Below are 18,906 nucleotides of genomic sequence, written 5' to 3'. Positions count from 1 at the left end.
CCTAGTCGGATTCATTAACCAATAAGCCACGACAGGAACTCCATTACATATAATTTCTTTATTATATTATAGTTGTACAACGAACCATCACAACCCAATTTAACAAAAACTATTTCTGAGGAAAACCAAAAAGTATCTCTGGGGATGGAAGCTGGAGAATGTCCTGTGCATAGGAGCTTGACCCTGCCCTGGGATCCTCTTTTAAGCAAATCAGGGACTGAAAGTGACAGAAGACTGCTTGGGGCTCAGACCAGGGATGAGCGTGAAAACAGGGAGGACTGGAGTTTCCCTTGTGTGTGGCTCAGAGGTAACAAACCCGACTAGTATCCATGAGGATGAGGGTTCAATTCCTGGCCTCGCTCAGTGGGTTAAGGATCTGGCATTGCCATGAGCTGTGGTGTAGACCACAGACGTGGCTCAGATCCTGAGTCGCTGTGGCTGTGGTGTAGACTGGAACCCGCAGCTCTGATTCAACCCCTAGCCTGGCACCCTCCATATGCCAAGGGTGTAGGCCTAAAAAGTTTTTAAAAATAAATAAATAAATAAAAAATAAAACAGGAAGGACTGGAGTTCCTTTGTGGCTCAGTAGGTTAAGGATCCAGTGTTGTCACGCTTCAGCTTTGGGTTGCTGCTGTGATGCAGGTTCAATTCATGGCCCAGGCACTTTGGCAGGCTGTGGGTGTGGCCCTAAAGAAAAACAAATAAACAAACAAGACACAGGGAGGATTGTCCAGTAGTGGAAACAGGGAGCTCTCTGCCCTTGGAATCGTAGAGAGAGAATGTTTATTTATTCATTTTTATTTTTTATTTTTTTGCTTTTTAGGATTATGGAAGTTTCCAGGCATATGGAAGTTTCCAGGCCAGGGGCCCAATTGGAGCTGCAGTTGCCGGCCTACACCACAGACATAGCAATGTGGGATTTGAGTCACATCTGCAAACCTACACCACAGCTCATGGCAACACTGGATCCTTAATCCACTGAGTGAGGCCAGGTCTTGAACCCACAGCCTCATGGATACCAGCTAGGTTGGTTTTCATTGAGCCACACCGGGAACTGCAGAATGTTACTATTTGGAAGGCATCACCATGCCCCATGCTCTGAATGCCAAAACAGAGTCTGGGAAGCCACCCGCTGAGGGGCCGCAGGAGGAGCTTCTTGCTGTAAAAAGGGTTGAATAATATGAGTCCCCTCCACCCAGATGCTTGTTGTTCCTGTATTTGGAGTAACTGCCAACATTTACTTCGCATTTACACGTACTGTGTATGAGGCATGAGCCAAGCCCTGGGTTGCCGTCTCATCCTCACTAAAGCCATGAGCCTATCCTCTAATTATCCCACTTCTTGGAGGAGGAAACTGAGTCACTGAGTGGTGAGGTCCCTTCTCACAGTGAGACGGTGCTGGAGCTAGGATTTAAAAGTGGGCAATCTGGGAGTTCCCTTGCGGTGCAGTGGGTTGGGTGTCAGGCATTGTTGCTGCAGCAGCTCGGGTCACTGCTGTGGCATGGGTTTGATCCTTGGCCTGGGAGCTTCCATGTACTGTGGGCATGGCCCACCCCCCACCCCCCCAAAAAATTAGTGAGCAGGAGTTCTCATTGTGGCTCAGCAGTAACGGTAACAAACTTGACTAGTATCCATGAGAATGAGAGTTTGATCCCTGGTCTCGCTCAGTGGGTTAAGGATCCGGCATTGCTGTGAGCTGTGCTGTAGTTCGCAGATGTGGCTTGGATCCTGTGTTTCTGTGGCTGTGGTGTAGGCCAGCAGCTGTAGCTCTGATTTGACCCCTAGCCTGGAACTTCCATATGCCGCAAGTGCAGCCCTAAGGAAAAAAAAACAAAAGAGGCAGTCTGGTTCCCAAGCAGGCTCTTCTCAATCCCCATTGCCTATAAGTGGGTCAGCCTGTCTTGTCCTTAATCAGCTGCATTTCCCAACTAGCCCCCCTCATTGGCCCTACCCTGCTGGACTGGGGGAGAAGATGACAGGCTTGGATTGGCCAAGGCCATTGCCATTCCATCTGCAATCATACTTAAAAGTTTCCCTCTGTCTCGTGCATGTCTTACTGTGGGGTGTGCTTTCTCAAACCCCCACTTGTGATGAGAGCGAGGATGGGGAGAACAGAATAGGACTGACCCAGATCCCATCCCCACCACCCGGCTTCCACATGGCTGAGCAGGAACTCCAGAGCAGACACACACAAAGGAGGGCTTTGAGGTGGCTCTAGCCGGGCCCAAGCTGATCCCCTCTCCCCCCAGTGCGTCACTTGCCCCCATCTGGGCCTCCCTGTTAGCCCGATTTAACGGAAACTGTGGGCTGTGAGAAGTTCCTTGTGACACTCTAATCCCAGCCTGCTGACTGGACCACGCCCCCGGCAGAGGCAACCTCCAGGCTCCTGGAGGACACGGGCACCAGGTGCCCCAAGGAGGAGCTGCTGCCTTGGCAGGTAAGTCAGTAGCAGGGGCCCGGCTGGGCCAGGGAGCCTAGGACCGGGGTGAGGGGTTGCTGGGGGGCTGCCTGAAAAACTGAAACCAACTGGCTATTCTCCAGGTAGAGCCAGACCAACCTGATGACCGATTCAGCAAATAAAAATCTAGGCAATCCAGTTCAATGTGAATTTCAGATGAACAACAAATACTTTTTAGTATAAGTATGTCCCAAATATTGTACGGCACATACTTACACGTCAAAAAAATTCTGTTGGCATTCCTGTCTGGCTCAGCAGGTGAAGGATCTGGTGCTGTCACTGCTTTGGCTCAGGTTAATGCTGTGGCACAGGTTCAATCCCTGGCTTGGGAACTTCTGCATGCTATGGAATGGCCAAACAAACAAAAAAGAAAGAACGAAAGAAAGACAGAAAAAGAAAAAAAAGTTTGTTCATCTGAAATTCACATGTAATTGGCATTCTGTATTTTATCTGGCAACCCTAGATGGCAGGGAACAGGCATGGACTGAGGGGTGGGTATTTTTTCACTATATTTATAGCTTGTAAATCAATATTTTAAATATTGAGTTCCCACTGTGGCATGGTAGGTTAAGAATCAGACTGCAGCAGCTGGGGTGGCTGTGGAGGTGCAGGTTCGATTCCTGGCCTGGTACAGTGGTTTAAAGGATCTAGCACTTCTGCAGCTGTGGCTTGGATTCAATCCCTGGCCAGGAACTTCCATATACTGCAGGAGTGGCAATAAAAAAAAATCAAAATTAATAGGTTAAGCATATTTTTTTTTGGCTGCCCCACAGCATACAGAGTTCCCAGGCCAGGAATCAGATCTGAGCTTCAGTCGTGACCTAAGCTGCAGCCGTGGCAATGGCAGGATCCTTAACCCACTGTGCCAGGCCAGGGAGTGACCCTGCATCCCAGGGCTCCCAGGATGCTGCCCATCCCGTTGCACCACAGCAGGAACTCTGATTGAGCGTATTTTTCAAAAGAGTTGCTATACTGATTTTAACCCTCTATTTCTAAGATCTAAGCTCTTGTCCTGAGGATCTGCTTAACTGGCTGGGGAGGGTCTCCTGTCTGAACTCCTTGCTCAGGGTGTTCTATCAGCAGCTCCATTTCTGTTCCAGCAAAACCCATGTGAGAGCACAGCAGCATTTCAGTCTGTCTTGTATCAATGCCTGCATATTTGGAAGTCTATCCGCCAGAAAGGTGACTTAGATTTGGCTCCTGTGGGTGGGTGACAGCCTCCCAGTGGCGTGGGAGAGGCAAGAAATGGGAGATTTGCTGAGATCTCTAAGTATCTCTGTGCAGGTTGCGGTAATGATCAATGTGATGCTAAGAAAGAGATAAGGGCAGTTCCCGTCGTGGTGCAGTGGTTAACCAATCCAACTAGGAACCATGAGGTTGCGGGTTCGGTCCCTGCCCTTGCTCAGTGGGTTAAGGATCCGGCGTTGCCGTGAGCTGTGGTGTAGGTCGCATACATGGCTCGGATCCTGCGTTGCTGTGGCTCTGGCATAGGCTGGCAGCTACAGCTCCGATTAGACCCCTAGCCTGGGAAACTCCATATGCTGTGGGAGGGGCCCAAGAAATGGCAAAAAGACCAAAAAAAAGAGAAAGAGATAAGGAACTATATTTTGGAGCAAAACACTGTGCTAGGGACCCCACAGAAATTCTGTGCTCCTCATTACCATTCTCTTCAGTCACTATGGTTATTATCCCCAATTTGCGGATGAGGACACTGAGGCTCAAAAAGGTTCATTACTTTGCCTAAGGTCATACAGGTGGTATGGTAAGTGACAAACCCTGACTGAAACCTGGGTCTCTCTGACCCTCAAGAGTTTCCTATGACATCAGCTCTCCTAGGGAGTTTGCCTGGAGATGTCTTGGCTCTCGGGGTCAAAGCAAGTCTTGGTGTTAGGCAGACACAGGTTCAAGTCCTCCCTCTGCCGCTTATCAGCAGTGAACAGGTGATGGAACTGACCAATCGGTACCTGGTCAGAGGCAAGAGCAGGTGGTGAAGGGTCTGGGGACATTTAGATGGGCGAGGAGAAACTCTGCAAACAGAAGCACTGTCTCCAAAAATACCCCGTGGGTTGTCAGGTGGGCAACGGATGAAATCTGTTCTGGGAGCCAAGCCCTGATTCTGCATACATTGTTTAATCAGATCTTCATAAGCTTGCATCTCCCTCTTACAGAGGTAAACCAAGATTCAGGTTAAATCTCATAGCTTGCCATTGAAAAAGACAGAATGTTCACCCAGGTCTGCCTTTTGCTACAACAAGCTGCCTCTTGGTGCTGACAGGAAGTCCCAGCTTGGGCTTGAGTCCTGATCCCTGGCTATTTCTGGCTGTGTGACCTTGGGAAAGTCACTATTCTCCGGGGTCTGTTTCCTTCTATGGAAAATGGGAATAATAATGCTGACCCTGAGACGAGGGATTGAACACAGGGCATCACGAGGCACCGAATACATCCTCAGTTATGACTGTGTAACTAGCATCCCCCTCCGGAGAGTAGGGAACATGGACATCTGCTAACTAGGCTGGGAAGTTTCTGAGGTGCTCTGTTGGGCTGGAAAAGGAGGACCACACATAGGAGGAGGGATTGCCTTATCCTGCAGGGAGCATGTAACTGAGAATAGAGGCCAAGCTTAGGCTTCCCCTGGCTGGGCCAGCTCATCTTGGGAACTGAGGTTTGGGGTATTTTTGTGTATATTCCTTCTCAAAGGAGTACCTCCCAAAGTAGAGCCCAAGAATCACCTTTTTCAGAGCCTCTGAAAGTGCCTCTTTAAAATGCAGATTCCCAGAGTTCCTGTTGTGGCGCAGCAGAAACAATCTGACTAGGAACCATGACGTTACAGGTTCGATCCCTGGCCTCGCTCAGTGGGTTAAAGAGCCAGCATTGCCGTGAGCTGTGGTGTAGGATGCAGACGTGGCTTGGTTCCTGCGTTGCTGTGGCTGTGGTGTAGGCTGGCAGCTGTAGCCGCAATTCAGCCCCTAGCCTGGGAACTTCCATATGCCGCTGGTTCGGTCCTAAAAAAAAAAAAAAAAAAAAAAAAAAAAAAATTGAGGTCCATTGTTCTGAAAGAATAATGGAACAGTTTCTCTGTATCACTGCAGCCCCAATGTCTTCTCCTAGGAAGGCAACTGCCTGGACAGGCCAGGACAGAAGAAGTGGAGTCTTTCTTTATCTGAACCCTCCGAGTCTCCCAGAGGCAGCATGTCAGAGGGGGTGAGTACCCCTGCGCCTTGGGGCTCCCCTCCACCCACCCTCCCTCTTTCCCCTTCTCCCTCCTCTTCCTTCACCATCTGGTCTGCCTCTCTGTGGTCCCTGACTCTACCCAAAAGGCAAAAGCTCAACGGTGACCTTGGGCAAAAGCATCAGACCCATTTGAGTGGCTTGCTCAGGCTGATGGTGGCCTCTTCCTGTCTTTTCCTGACTTCCCTCTGCCCAGGCGGGCACATTCCGCATGGTCCCTGAAGAGGAACAGGAGCTCCGTGCCCAGCTGGAGCGGCTTACAACCAAAGACCACGGGCCTGTCTTTGGCCAGTGCAGCCAGCTGCCCCGCCACACCTTGCAGAAGGTGAGGTGGCCCCAGGGTGAGGGGAGGGACAGGGTAGGGAGGCACCAAAGGGGAATGTTAAAAGCATCCCTTTTCCTGAAGAAAGGGTCCAGCACTCGCTCTCCGGGTCATCCTGGATCTAAAGGACTGGCTCATTCTAGGGGCATCTCTGAAGGTCAAGGCTATGGAAACAACTGGGCTGACTAGATGTCCAGGCTTGCCTACTTCAAGTCTACAGCACCTACAGGGCCCCCTGAAATCAATGCCAGGACCAGGATCATCCTACTCTCACATGGGAGGAGCATTGGCTGGCAGGTGGCCTTGGAGAATAGGGATCCAACTGCTGCCCCCACTGGCTAGGAAAAAGCCTGAGTTCTTGTGTGTGTGTGTGTGTGTGTGCGCGCGCGTGTGTGTTTGCCTTTTCTGGGTCTGCTACCGTGGCATATGGAGGCTCCAAGGCTAGGCGTCGAATCAGAGCTTTAGCTGCTGGCCTATGCGGGAGCCACAGCAACGCTAGATCCGAGCTGAATCTGTGACCTACACCACAGCTCACGGCAACACCAGATCCTTAAGCCACTAAGTGAGGCCAGGGATGGAACCCACAAGACCAGGGATGGAACTCGCAACCTCATGGTTCCTATTTGGATTCGTTAACCACTGTGCCACGACGGGAACTCCCTGAGTTCTAATATCAGACCAACTTCCAACTTGCTGTGTTCAGAAAACTGCTATCCCTCTCTGGGTCCATTTTCTTTTTTCCTTTTTTTCTTTTTAGGACATACCTGGGGCATATTGAAGTTCCTAGGCTAGGGGTCAAACTGGAGCTGCAGCTGCTGGCCTATGCCACAGCCACAGCAACTGGGGATCCAAGCCCCATCTGCAACCTATACCATAGCTCATGGCAACACCAGGTCCCTAACCCACTGAGTGAGACCAGGGAACGAATCTGCATCCTCGTGGACATTGGTCGGGCTTGTTACTGCTAAGCCACAATGGGAATTCCCCCTCTCTGGGTCTCGCCTTCAATACTTTTGAACGAAGATTGAGCAGCTCAGAGATTATCAGACTGTGCTGTGTGGAGGGTGGCAGAGCTCTCTTGGGGTTCAGCTGGGCCTGCGCTCCTGGCTTGCATCTCTGTTCTCTGGGCATCTCAAGGGAATGCTCCCCCAGACCTGCCTTCCCCCCACTCATGCCATCCAGAGGACTGTCCCTGGCATGCTGAGGAGTTCTCCAGGTTCAGCCAAGCAGAGAAATGTGAGGCAGATGGCAGCTGCCTGGTATCTTTGCTTTTGAAAGGCTCCAAAATGAGCCTGAGAGGCAGCAGAGTGAAGCAATTAACAGTCCAGCCTCAGGAGTTCCCATCATGGTTTAGCAGGTTATGAACCCGACTAGTATCCACGAAGATGCATTCAATCCCTGGCCTCGCTTAGCGGGTTAAGGATCTGGTGTTGCCGAGCTGTTTTGTAGGATGCAGACATGCCCACATGGCTGTGGCTGTAGTGTAGGCTGGCAGCTGCAGCTCCCTCTCTACCCTTAGCCTGGGAACTTCCATATGCTGGGTGCTGCCCTAAAAAGCAAATAAATAAATAAATAAATAATCAAAAATCTTGACCTCTGCTAGCCTGAGTCTGCTCACCCTGAGAAATGGGAATAAGAATACGACCTTACTGTGATGATTTGCTGCAAAGATTTAAAAGCATAATGTATCTAAAGGACTTAGCAGTGTGGTAAATTAGGGTTCCCGTCAATGTAGGCTTTCACCATTGGAAACATTTAGATCTTTATCTCCTGCAAACAAGCTCAGGACGAGCAGTTCCCTCTAATTTTCTCCAAATAAAACTAGCAGTCCGAGGTACTCCCTGCCCAGATGCTGCCTTTGTGGGCAGAGCGACGGCCCCGGCTGCCGCGTCCTCTGCCCTTCAGCCCACCCGGCTCCACGAGAAGCCCCTCGCCCCGGTGCCTACCTGACGTCGGGCTTGCACCCCACCCCTGTTCCAGGCCAAGGACGAGCTGAATGAGAGGGAGGAGACCAGGGAGGAGGTGGTGCGGGAACTGCAGGAGCTGGTGCAAGCGGAGGCAGCCTCGGGGCAGGAGCTGGCCGTGGCTGTGGCCGAGAGGGTGCAGGGAAAGGACAGCGCCTTCTTCCTGCGCTTCATCCGCGCGCGCAAGTTCCACGTGGGGAGAGCCTACGAGCTGCTCAGAGGTGAGGACTGCACAGAAGGGAAGGCCCTGGGAAGGTTGTGGGGGCTGGGGTGGGAGGGGGTCGGGGAAGAGGTCATGAGGATGGTGTTGACCCTCGTTCAGGCACCGAGGACACTGACCCCTCCACTTCCCTCTCATTCCCTGCCCGGTTCAAGTTACTCTCCCTGAGCCTCCTTACCCTGATCTGTAAAATGGGTGTGTGAACTAAAGAGCTTCAGGATCCCTTCCAGCTCTGATACAATGAATGAGCCTGGTAGGACCAGGTTCCTAGAGATATGCTTCACTCGCTTCTGCCAGTCTCAATGAGTAGAATCGAGTCACCTAAACTGGGTGTCCAAGATGGGGGCATTTCCTCTCCAAGCCCTGTTCTCCTCTCCCCATCTGCCCAGCCTAGGCTTTGGCTCTGGAGCACTTCGGGGGAGGTGGGTATGGGCCTCTCAGCAGGTACCCAAACCTCCTGCAGAGTGGAACTGAAGATGGGGCCAGTCCTGGCAGTGAGCCCTGAGGATAAAACTGTCCTGGCCATGCCCACTGGATGAAGACAAATGTCCTAGGGAGATCAAGTTCCTTTTTTTTTTTTTTTTTTCTTTTTTTGTCTTTTTGTCTTTTTCTAGGGCCGTACTCTCAGCATATGGACGTTCCCAGGCTAGGGGTTGAATCGGAGCTGTAGCCACCGGCCTACGCCAGAGGCACAGCAACGCAGGATCCGAGCCGCGTCTGCAACCTACACCACAGCTCACGGCAACGCCGGATCGTTAACCCACTGAGCAAGGGCAGGGACCGAACCCGCAACCTCATGGTTCCTAGTCGGATTCGTTAACCACTGAGTCACGATGGGAATTCCCAGGAGATCAAGTTCTTGATGCTGGTGGAGAGAAGGGGTGTCTCTGCAACTTAATGATTCTCATTCTTCTTCCTTCCTTCCACATTTTTTTTTTTTTTTGTCTTTTTAGGGCCACACGCATGGCATATGGAAGTTCCCAGGCTAGTTGGTCAAATTGGAGCTGCTGCTGCTGGCCTACACCACAGCCACAGCAACACCAGATCCGAGCCTCGTCTCTGACCTACACTATAGCTCATGGCAGTGCCGGATCCATGACCCACTGAGTGATGCCAGGGATCGAACCCACATCCTCATGGATACCAGTCAGGTTTGTTATGGAGGAGCCCCAGTGGGAACTCCCGCAAAATTTTTTTTTTGCCACACCCACAGCAGCATGCGAAGTTCCGGGGTCAGAGATCAAATCTGCACCCCAGCAGTGACCCTAGCCACAGAAGAGACAATGCTGGGAACTCCTGAAGTGAGCCACCAGGGACCTCCTCTTTCTTGCAGATGTTATTTCACTGCTGTGCTGTGCCAACCGCTGTTTTAGGCCAAAGGATGCCACAGAGAATAAAGCAGACAAGGACTGCCTACCCTTGTGGGCCTTCTGTTCTAATGGTAGAGGTAGTAAGAAGAGATAATGAGAAAAATAAAGGAGGCAGATATAAAGGATTGAGATAAAGATGTTTTAGGTAAAGTTGGCTAGAAAGGTGCCACTGCAAAGGGGACTTTTAAAGAAAAACGGAAATGAGATGCCTGGGGAGAGGCCATATAGCACAGAGGCAAGGACAAAGGCTAGAGTGTCCAGGATGTTGGAGGAACAGTGAAGAGGCCAGTGGCATTTCCTAGGCAAATGCTCCCCACACACCTCCTCTGGGCCTGGTGCCTCCAGGGTTTGGTGGTGGAGACAACCATGGAGAGGCAGAGACCCGATTCGGGATGGATCAGGGTTGGGTAGTAGAAGTGCCACTGGAATCAGAAAGGGCCTGTCCTGGAGTTCCTGTCGTGGCGCAGTGGTTAACGAATCCAACTAGGAACCATGAGGTTGTGGGTTCGATCCCTGGCCTTGCTCAGTGGGTTAAGGATCCGGCGTTGCCGTGAGCTGTGGTGTAGGTCGCAGACGAGGCTCAGATCCCGCGTTGCTGTGGCTGTGGCGTAGGCTGGTGGCTACAGCTCCGATTGGACCCCTAGCCTGGGAACCTCCATGTGCCATGGGAGTGGCCCAAGAAATGGCAAAAAGACAAAAAGACAAAAAAAAAAAAGACAGGGCTTGTCCTGCTTGGGATTGGGATTTTATCTGGGAGTCTCTTCTCCACCCTGGCTCAGCTAACCCTGGGCCCAGGGTTAACTGACAAAAGCCTGTGCCTCCCACTCTGGGAAAGAGAAAAGTGACAGGGAAGAATCGTCCTCAGATTTCGGATTACACCTCATGTCTACAGTTTACAAATGGCAGTTGGAATCTCGTTTGATGATCATGGCAATTTGGTGAGATAGGCCCGGGTTATCCTTCTATTTTTTTTTTAAGGCCACACCTGCAGCATATGGAAGTTCCCAGGCTAGGGGCTGAATCAGGCTGCAGCTGCTGGCATATACCACAGCCACAGCAACTTGGGATCCGAGCCACATTGGTGACCTATACTGCAGCTCACAGCAAAGCTGCATCCTTAACCCACTGAGCAAGGCCAGGGATCGAATCTGTTGATGGTTTTTATTAATGGGTGTGATTTTCGGATATTGGTCATTAGGGTTCTTGTAGTTGAAATACAACGATGATTTTTCATGTCATTGGTCGTGGTTAGATTGGTAAAGACAGGAGAAGCAGCACAGCTGTAATTAGTACTGATCAGACGAATAAAGGTGTTTGGTATTGAGAACTGGGAGTCCTCATGGATATGAGTTGGGTTCTTAACCCGCTGAGCCACGACGGGAACTCCTATCCTTCTGTTCTTTGGACAGGAAACCCAGAGCACAGAAAGGTTGAGTATCCTGCCCAGCTACACACAACAGGCGTGTGGAAGAGCTAGGCAGGAGCCTGGGTCTCTGGACCAAGTGCTACCCCATGTTGGGCCGGCTCCCTAAGGGGCCTCCTCTGCTCTCCGTCTGCCAGGCTATGTGAACTTCCGGCTGCAGTACCCAGAGCTCTTTGACAGCCTGTCCCTGGAGGCCATCCGCTGCACTGTTGAGGCTGGCTACCCTGGGGTCCTTTCCACTCGGGACAAGTATGGCCGAGTGGTCATGCTCTTCAATATTGAGAACTGGGATGCCGAAGAAATCACTTTTGATGAGGTCAGTGGGGGGTCGCCTGGCTCCCTCCCATCCCCTGGGCTGGGTTCCCTTCGGTAAACCTGGCCTCTATGGGACCTTCGTTCCTGGCCCCTCAGGAGCTGAGATTTGTAGGGGAATGGCCAGTAGCCCATGGCACCAAGCCCTTTCCAGGCAGGAGGAGAAGTTTTAGGATGGGCTGTGACAGCTGGAAAACCCAGCAGCTTTGTAGGCAGGGCCCACTGGCCAATACCTGGCTGCCTCCTGCTTTCCTGCCAAGTGGAAGAGACAGCTGTGGGCCATGTGCTGTGATCAGCCCTGGCAAATGCTGAAAGCTGAGAGTGACACAGAACAGGGCTTTGTGGACTGTGGGCTGGGGAGAGATTCTGGAAAACATAGGTTCCAACCTATTTAGCAGCCTGAGTTCTTTGTGTGCATATATATACACGTATATATATATACACACACACATATATATGTATATATATATACGTGTATATATATACACACACACATATATATGTATATATATATATTTTTTTTCTTTCACTTGTCAAGCCCTTGAGAGAGCTGTTCTAGAGGGGGAATTAGGGTTTGTCTTGGGGGAACTTTGGCATATGCCACCAAGCCTTAGAAAAAAAAAAAAGGTACAAACTCATTTTAGAAAATGCTGTCTCGTTGTCGCCATGGCATTTATTTAAAAGTCCATCTTTTTTTTCCCCGATGACTTAAGAGGCCATATTTATCATATTTTGCATTTTCATATGTACTTGGGTCTATTTCTGGATTTTCTATTCTGTGCCATCAATCTGTATATTCATGCTCCAATACCACCCTGTTTTAATGATAAAAATGGTATAGAATGTTTAATATCTGTTGGGGTTAGTTCTGTCCTTAAGGCTCCTCTTTTTCAGGGCTTTCCAGCTATTCTTGCATCTCTGCTTTCCCATATGAGCTTTAGAATTAACTTGTTTAGCTCCAGGAAAAATGTTAAGAGTTTTTATTGGGATAACATGAATGTAAATAACAATCTTGGGGAGAATCTGCATGTTTATGAATATGCAACATCCATGACCAGTGGTACCACATCCACGAACAAGGGATATCTTCCCTTTTACATTTGGAGCTTTTAGGAGTGTTTTAAAGTTTTCAAACAGTATGCACGTTTCTCATTAAATTTGTCTTCAGTATTTATTTTATTGTTATAAGTGGGGCTTTCTATTTTTTGTCTTTGGAGGGCCTCACCTGTGGCATATATAAGTTCCCAGGCTAGGGGTCTAATTGGAGCTGCAGCTGCCAGCCTACACCACAGCCACAGCAACACGGAATCACAGCCGCATCTGCAACCTACACCACAGCTCATGGCAATGCCAGATCCTTAACCCACTGATGGAGGCCAGGGATTGAACCCACAACCTCATGGTTCCTAGTCGGATTCGTTTCCACTGCGCCATGACGGGTACTCCCTAAGTGGGGCTTTCTTTGCCATCTTTTTTTTTTTTTTTTCATGTCTAATTTTATTGATTTGAGTCCTCTCTCTTTTTTTTTTTTTTTGTCTTTTGTCTTTTTTGTTGTTGTTGTTGCTATTTCTTGGGCTGCTCCCGCGGCATATGGAGGTTCCCAGGCTAGGGGTTGAATCAGAGCTGTAGCCACTGGCCTACGCCAGAGCCACAGCAACGCGGGATCCAAGCCGCATCTGCAACCTCCAGCACAGCTCACGGCAACACCGGATCGTTAACCCACTGAGCAAGGGCAGGGACCGAACCCGCAACCTCATGGTTCCTAGTCGGATTCGTTAACCACTGCGCCACGACGGGAACTCCTCTTTGCCATCTTCTAATTGGTTATTTTGTATCAATGAAGATTATTGGTTTTGTATGTTAATTTTGTATCCTGGTATTTTAGTGAATTCTTTGGTTATTCATGTTAGTTGTATAGTTGACTCTCTTGGATTTTCCAAATATACTATCATATTATCTGTAAATAGAGGAAATTGTTTTTCTTTTTCTTTTCTAGTTCTTAGGCCTTTTAAAACAAACAAACAAACAAACAAACTTGATCACATTGGCTAATACTTCCAACATACAGATGAATGGTGATAGGGAAACTGGACATCCTTATCTTGTTCCTGATCTTATTAGGGATGATTTTTGTATTTTCCACTGAGTAAGATACTGACTCTCAGACTGAGGCATAGATATATATATTAAGGAAGAGACTTACAAATATTTTTCTTATTGTATAAGTGATATATACTCATTTTAGAAAATATGAAATACAAATTTAAAATCATTCACAGTTCTACCACCCAGAGATTTCTTTTCCTTTTTTTTTTTTTTTTTTTTTGTGTGTGTGTGTGTGTTTTTGCCATTTCTTGGGCTGCTCCCTCAGCATATGGTGATTCCCAGGCTAGGGGTTTAATCGGAGCTGTAGCCACCGGCCTACAACAGAGCCACAGCAATGCAGGATCTGAGCCATGTCTGCAACCTACACCACAGCTCACGGCAACGCCGGATCCTTAACCCACTGAGCAAGGCCAGGGATCGAACCTGCAACCCCATGGTTCCTAGTAGGATTCATTAACCACTGCATCACAACAGGATCTCCATCCACCCAGAGATTTCTACCACTGACATCCTCCCAGCCTATTTTTTCTAGAAACCTTGAAACAGACATGCATGCCTGCACATGCATGTGCACACATACGCGTGTGCACACACACACACACCTTTTTCTTATAAAATGGGATCATACTCTACAGTGATATACCATGAATGGACACTAGTCTTATATATCACTGTTCCAGAATACTCCATGGCATGAATATACCATAATTTCCCCAGTCCCTTGTTGGTGGGCATGTAGGTTGTTCCACTGTTGTAAGAGTACAGGGATGACCATTCTGGCCTTTACCCATGGATTTGACATTGAAGATTATTTTCTTGGGATACATTCACAGAGGTGGACTGTGCCAGCTCAAAGCCTGTGACAAATTACCTCTGAGAACTGTTTTTGTGTGTTGTTTTTTTTTTAATTTTTAATTTTTTTAAATTTCCCCAATACATTATTTTTTTTCTACTGTGTAGCATGGTGACCCAGTTACACATACATGTATACATTCTATTTTTGCACATTATCCTGCTCCATCATAAGTGACTAGACATAGTCCCCAGTGCTACAGAGCAGGATCTCATGGCTCATCCATTCCAAAGGCAATAGTCTGCATCTATTAACCCCAAGCTCCCAATCTGTCCCACTCCCTCCTTCTCCCCCTTGGCAACCACAAGTCTGTTCTCCAAGTCTATGGTTTTCTTTTCTGTGGAAAGGTTCATTTGTGCCATATATCAGATTCCGGTTATAAATGCTATCATAGGGTAATTGTCTTTCTCTTTCTGACTTACTTCACTCAGTATGAGAGTCTCTAGTTCCATCCATGTTGCTGCAAATGCTGTTTCCTCTGTCCCCAAGATCTTACAGGCATATTGTTTCATCCTGGAGAAGCTACTGGAGAATGAGGAAACTCAAATTAATGGCTTTTGCATCATTGAGAACTTCAAGGGCTTTACCATGCAGCAAGCTGCTGGACTCCGGGCTTCTGATCTCAGGAAGATGGTGGACATGCTCCAGGTGAGGCCTCAGAACCCGATCCTCTCACACGTGGGGAGGCTGGGTCTGGTTTCCTGGTTTAATGGTGCTGGCAGGGACCTGAGGAGATGACCACCTAATGCCAAAATGATCAATAACAATCACAGCCCCGCCCACAAACACTTCTTGGCCAGTGATACTTTGCCACGTGTTCACATTCATTTACTCCTCAAAAGCAACCTCTCCCTGTTTCCCTGCCTCATTGTATAAACCTGGAAACCCAGGCTTAGAGATGAGTGACGTCTCAAGGTTACACAGCCATCAGGTGCTAGCGGCGGGACTTGAACCTGCCTCTTCTGACCTGGAATCCCATTCTCTGTCAGCATATGTCATGCCACCTCGCCTCCCTGTGAACGTGAGTTTATCCTGAGAAACATGTTGCTAATGCTGCCCCAGACAACTCGCTCCTATATACTAATGTGTCAGAAGCCCTTTCTTAGAGCTTATCTTAAATGTGTTTGGGGGAGTTCCTGTTGTGGCTCAGTGTGAATCTAATTAGTATGTGTGAGGATGTGTGTTCGATCCCTGGCCTTGCTCAGTGGGTTAAGGATCCAGCATTGCCATGAGCTGTGGTGTAGGTCACAGATGTGGCTCAGATCCTGTGTTGCTGTGGCTGGGGTGTAGTCTGGGACCCCTAGCCTGGGGACTTCCACATGCCGCAGGTGTGGTCCTAAAAAGGAAAAAAAAAACCTGTTTTGTCTTGGAAAGGAGGACTGGGAGGTGGGGGTCATGGGCAGTGTTGAAAGACACTGAGGCATGACAGTAGCGTCCCTCTGGTCTATAATAGTTTCCAGTCCACTCAGCAGGCACGTGGATTTGAAAAAACTCGTCACCTAAAAACCAAGCAAGGTTACTGTTTCATTTCTTCTCTCTCTTTTTTTTTTTTTTGTCTTTTTGTTGTTGTTGCTATTTCTTGGGCCGCTCCCGCGGCATATGGACATTCCCAGGCTAGGGGTTGAATCGGAGCTGTAGCCGCCGGCCTACGCCAGAGCCACAGCAACGCAGGATCCGAGCCGCGTCTGCGACCTACACCACAGCTCATGGCAACGCCGGATCGTTAACCCACTGAGCAAGGGCAGGGATCGAACCCGCAACCTCATGGTTCCTAGTCGGATTTGTTAACCACTGCGCCACGACGGGAACTCCTCTTTTTTGTCTTTTTAAGGCTGCACCTGCAGCATATGGAAGTTCCCAGGCTAGGGATCGAATTGGAGCTGCAGTTGCCAGCCTACACCACAGCCACAGCAACATGGGATCTGAGCTGCGTCCACAGCCTACATCACAGCCCACAGCAACGCTGGATCCTTAACCCACTGAGCGAGTCCAGGGATCAAACCTGTGTCCCCATGGACACTAGTTAGGCTCACTACCACCCAGCCACAACAGGAACTTCTAGCTGTTTCATTTCTTTGTTCCACCTACTTGCAAGGTTTCCTGCACCAGCAGGGAGAGGGCTGGGGTCTGTGACCTCTGGGGCTTCCTTCTTCTAGTTTGAAGCGACAGCGAAGCCAGGGATCCCCAGTTGCTGGCCCAGGGCTGGGTCCTTGGAGGGTAGCGGTGTGATAATGACAACCGCTGTCCTGTGTCATGGCTCTGAGAGGAAGTGGGGGCGTGAGTGAGACCCTGTGAAGTCTTTGTGGTGGGGTGTTGTCTGTCTTTGCAGGATTCCTTCCCAGCTCGGTTCAAAGCCATCCACTTCATCCACCAGCCATGGTACTTCACCACAACCTACAACGTGGTCAAACCCTTCTTAAAGAGCAAATTGCTCCAGAGGGTGAGTGTGTGGCCGCTCAGGGAAGGTGCCCAGTGATTATCTGGTGTGGGAGTGGGTGAATGGGGCTGTAGCAAGAAAGAGCTTAGGGGATAAGAGGGAGGAGGGTGGAGGCAGAGGGGACCCCACCTGAGCCCTCCTCAGACTCTGTGCCATGGTCCTGAACCAAGTGGATCCCACAGACAGCACAGCAAGGACTGTGGAAAAGGGTGTCACCAGGCAGAGATGGCATTGTATGCCTTTGTCCTTCTGTCCTTCTTCTCCCAACCATCATCCTTAGGGAGCCCCCTTGTTCAGCTCCATCTCCTCTGCTTCCCTGTAGGTCTTTGTCCACGGAGAAGACCTCTCTGACTTCTTCCAGGAGTTTGACGAGGACATCCTGCCCTCTGACTTTGGGGGCACACTGCCCAAGTACGACGGCAAGGTCGTTGCCGAGCAGCTCTTTGGTCCCCGGGCCCAAGCCGAAAACACAGCCTTCTGAGAACGTCTCGTGCCATCTGACCTGTAGTTAGCACCCCTGGGTCTCTCCAAGGCTGTCCTGGACCTAGAAGGCTGGAGAAAGGGCTGCCCGGTGGTGACTGGTTTTCCCTGAATCTCCCTAAGCTTGGGTGAACTCTGGTGTCGCCCTCTTCCCAAGTTGGAGGATAATAAAGCAGGGGAATTCCCTTGAGCGAGAATTGAGGGCAGTTACATTCCTACTGCCTCTGAAGCTTTGGGACAGAGACTTGTGTCCGGGGATTGAGTTTCAAGGATTCTAACCAAGGTTCTCAATGCTTTTGTCGTAGAGCTTTGCCATTTAGGGTCTGTAAAAATAGGCAAGGAGGCTGGGTGAAGAGTCTCTCCCCCACTAAAAATACAAAAAAAAAAAATGATGAAGAGGAGTTATATAAGTGTCAAAGATGTGACAAGTATAACAATCTTGGTGGCCGGAAGGCAGGTGAGGGTTTTCCGCGTGGAATTCCAGGGTGAAAGCTGCCTTGAATGGCTCCATTTTGGGATGGTCTGGTCACCTGCAGTCAGGGGCCCTGTGATGTGTGCAGTGATGATTAGGAACTTGGATCTCCTTCAAGGGTGGCAGCGGTGTCCCTCTCCTTCTGTCCCTGGGATCACTCCACCAAAACTCTCTCCTCCAGACCCCTGGCCTCAACAAACAGTTTTACTTAGGTTTACAGATGGTATCTTCTGAGATCACTCTGCAAGTCCTGAAGTTACACAGTGAAGGCTCTTTGTCTTTGGTTTCAGGCACTTTACAGCAGTGAACTTCTACTTTTAAGTTCTGCCTATTTTGACAAATATAAATGCTTTCTTTCCTTTCTATGGTATTGGTTTTCCACAAGTGTCTGGTGATTTTTGAGTGTGTGTGGGTCATGCTGTTCCCTCTGGGGAAAGGGCTGGCTTCCTCTGGCCTGGGGCTCAAGGGCTGACAGATTCTCCTCCCAAGATCTTACACTGGCCTTCCTCCAAGAGGCAGACCCACGTTCTTGTTGTCTGGCTCATGGTATTCGGTGAGGGTCCATGGGCCTGGCTGCTCCCACTGAAGTACCCCAGTGATCATCCCAAGGCTTCTGTGCTCTTGCCTCCTGGGCATGAAGCACCCCTGATGCTACACATCTCCCTTTGGGGGCAGGACTTTGGGTGGTTTCCTGGCTGTGGGTTCAATTCAGTGCCCTGTGCTTTCACTCCTTTAGGAATTTCTCTGATCCACTGAATTCTCTTTCCTGTTTTCCAGTGTGGCTGTGTACATGTTCACATATATGTGACTGTATATACATAAGCATTTCTCTCTCTTTTTTTGTCCTTTTAGGGCTGCACCTGCAGCATATGGAAGTTCCCAGGCTAGGGGTCCAATCAGAGCTGCAGCTGCCAGCCTACACCACAGCCACAGCAACACAAGATCCAAGCTGCATCTGTGATCTATGTCGCAGTTCATGGCAATGCCAGATCCTTAACCCACTGATCAAACCCTTGTCCTCATGGGTGCTAGTCAGGTTTGTTATAGCCGAGCCACCGTGGGCACTCCTGCATTTCTTATATCTTTTCTTTCATTTCTAGGTTTTGCAGTGTATGCTCATCACCCAAGTACCTTCTTTATAACATTTACAGTCAATAATGTATGGTCATAAATGATACTTACATAGGATTTCAAAGCTGGAGGAGGAATCATAGCAAATTATTGTGGGTGGCTGACCAGTAAGGATTTCTCCCAAGCCCTT

General features: G+C 49.4%; 1 protein-coding gene across 3 annotated transcripts; it reads left to right on the top strand.

The window, feature by feature from the left end:
• The first annotated feature begins 2,367 nt into the window (after positions 1-2,367).
• RLBP1 (retinaldehyde binding protein 1) lies at positions 2,368-18,015 on the top strand. Of its 3 annotated transcripts, none has more exons than XR_014810469.1 (8): positions 2,368-2,437; positions 5,567-5,659; positions 5,883-6,011; positions 7,989-8,193; positions 11,123-11,301; positions 14,746-15,450; positions 16,241-16,696; positions 17,016-17,562. XR_014810469.1 is itself a non-coding variant. In XM_021098958.2 (8 exons), exons 2-8 carry the CDS (start codon positions 5,648-5,650, stop codon positions 17,172-17,174), a joined length of 954 nt encoding a protein of 317 aa, XP_020954617.1. In that variant the 5' UTR covers positions 2,368-2,437; positions 5,567-5,647; the 3' UTR covers positions 17,175-18,015. The 3 variants fall into 3 exon arrangements, 2 of the variants coding, with proteins under 2 accessions (XP_020954617.1, XP_084824717.1); XM_021098958.2 differs by having other exon boundaries at positions 14,746-14,904; positions 16,586-16,696; positions 17,016-18,015; XM_084968591.1 differs by having other exon boundaries at positions 5,571-5,659; positions 14,746-14,904; positions 16,586-16,696.
• The last annotated feature ends 891 nt before the right edge of the window (positions 18,016-18,906 follow it).

Source organism: Sus scrofa, chromosome 7 (assembly GCF_054392235.1).
Source record: "Sus scrofa isolate SSC_HxYL_T2T_F1_AM1 chromosome 7, Sscrofa_HxYL_maternal_Yorkshire_Landrace_v2.0, whole genome shotgun sequence".
Taxonomy (NCBI): domain Eukaryota; kingdom Metazoa; phylum Chordata; class Mammalia; order Artiodactyla; family Suidae; genus Sus; species Sus scrofa.
This window is presented reverse-complemented; position numbering and strand designations above follow the sequence as displayed.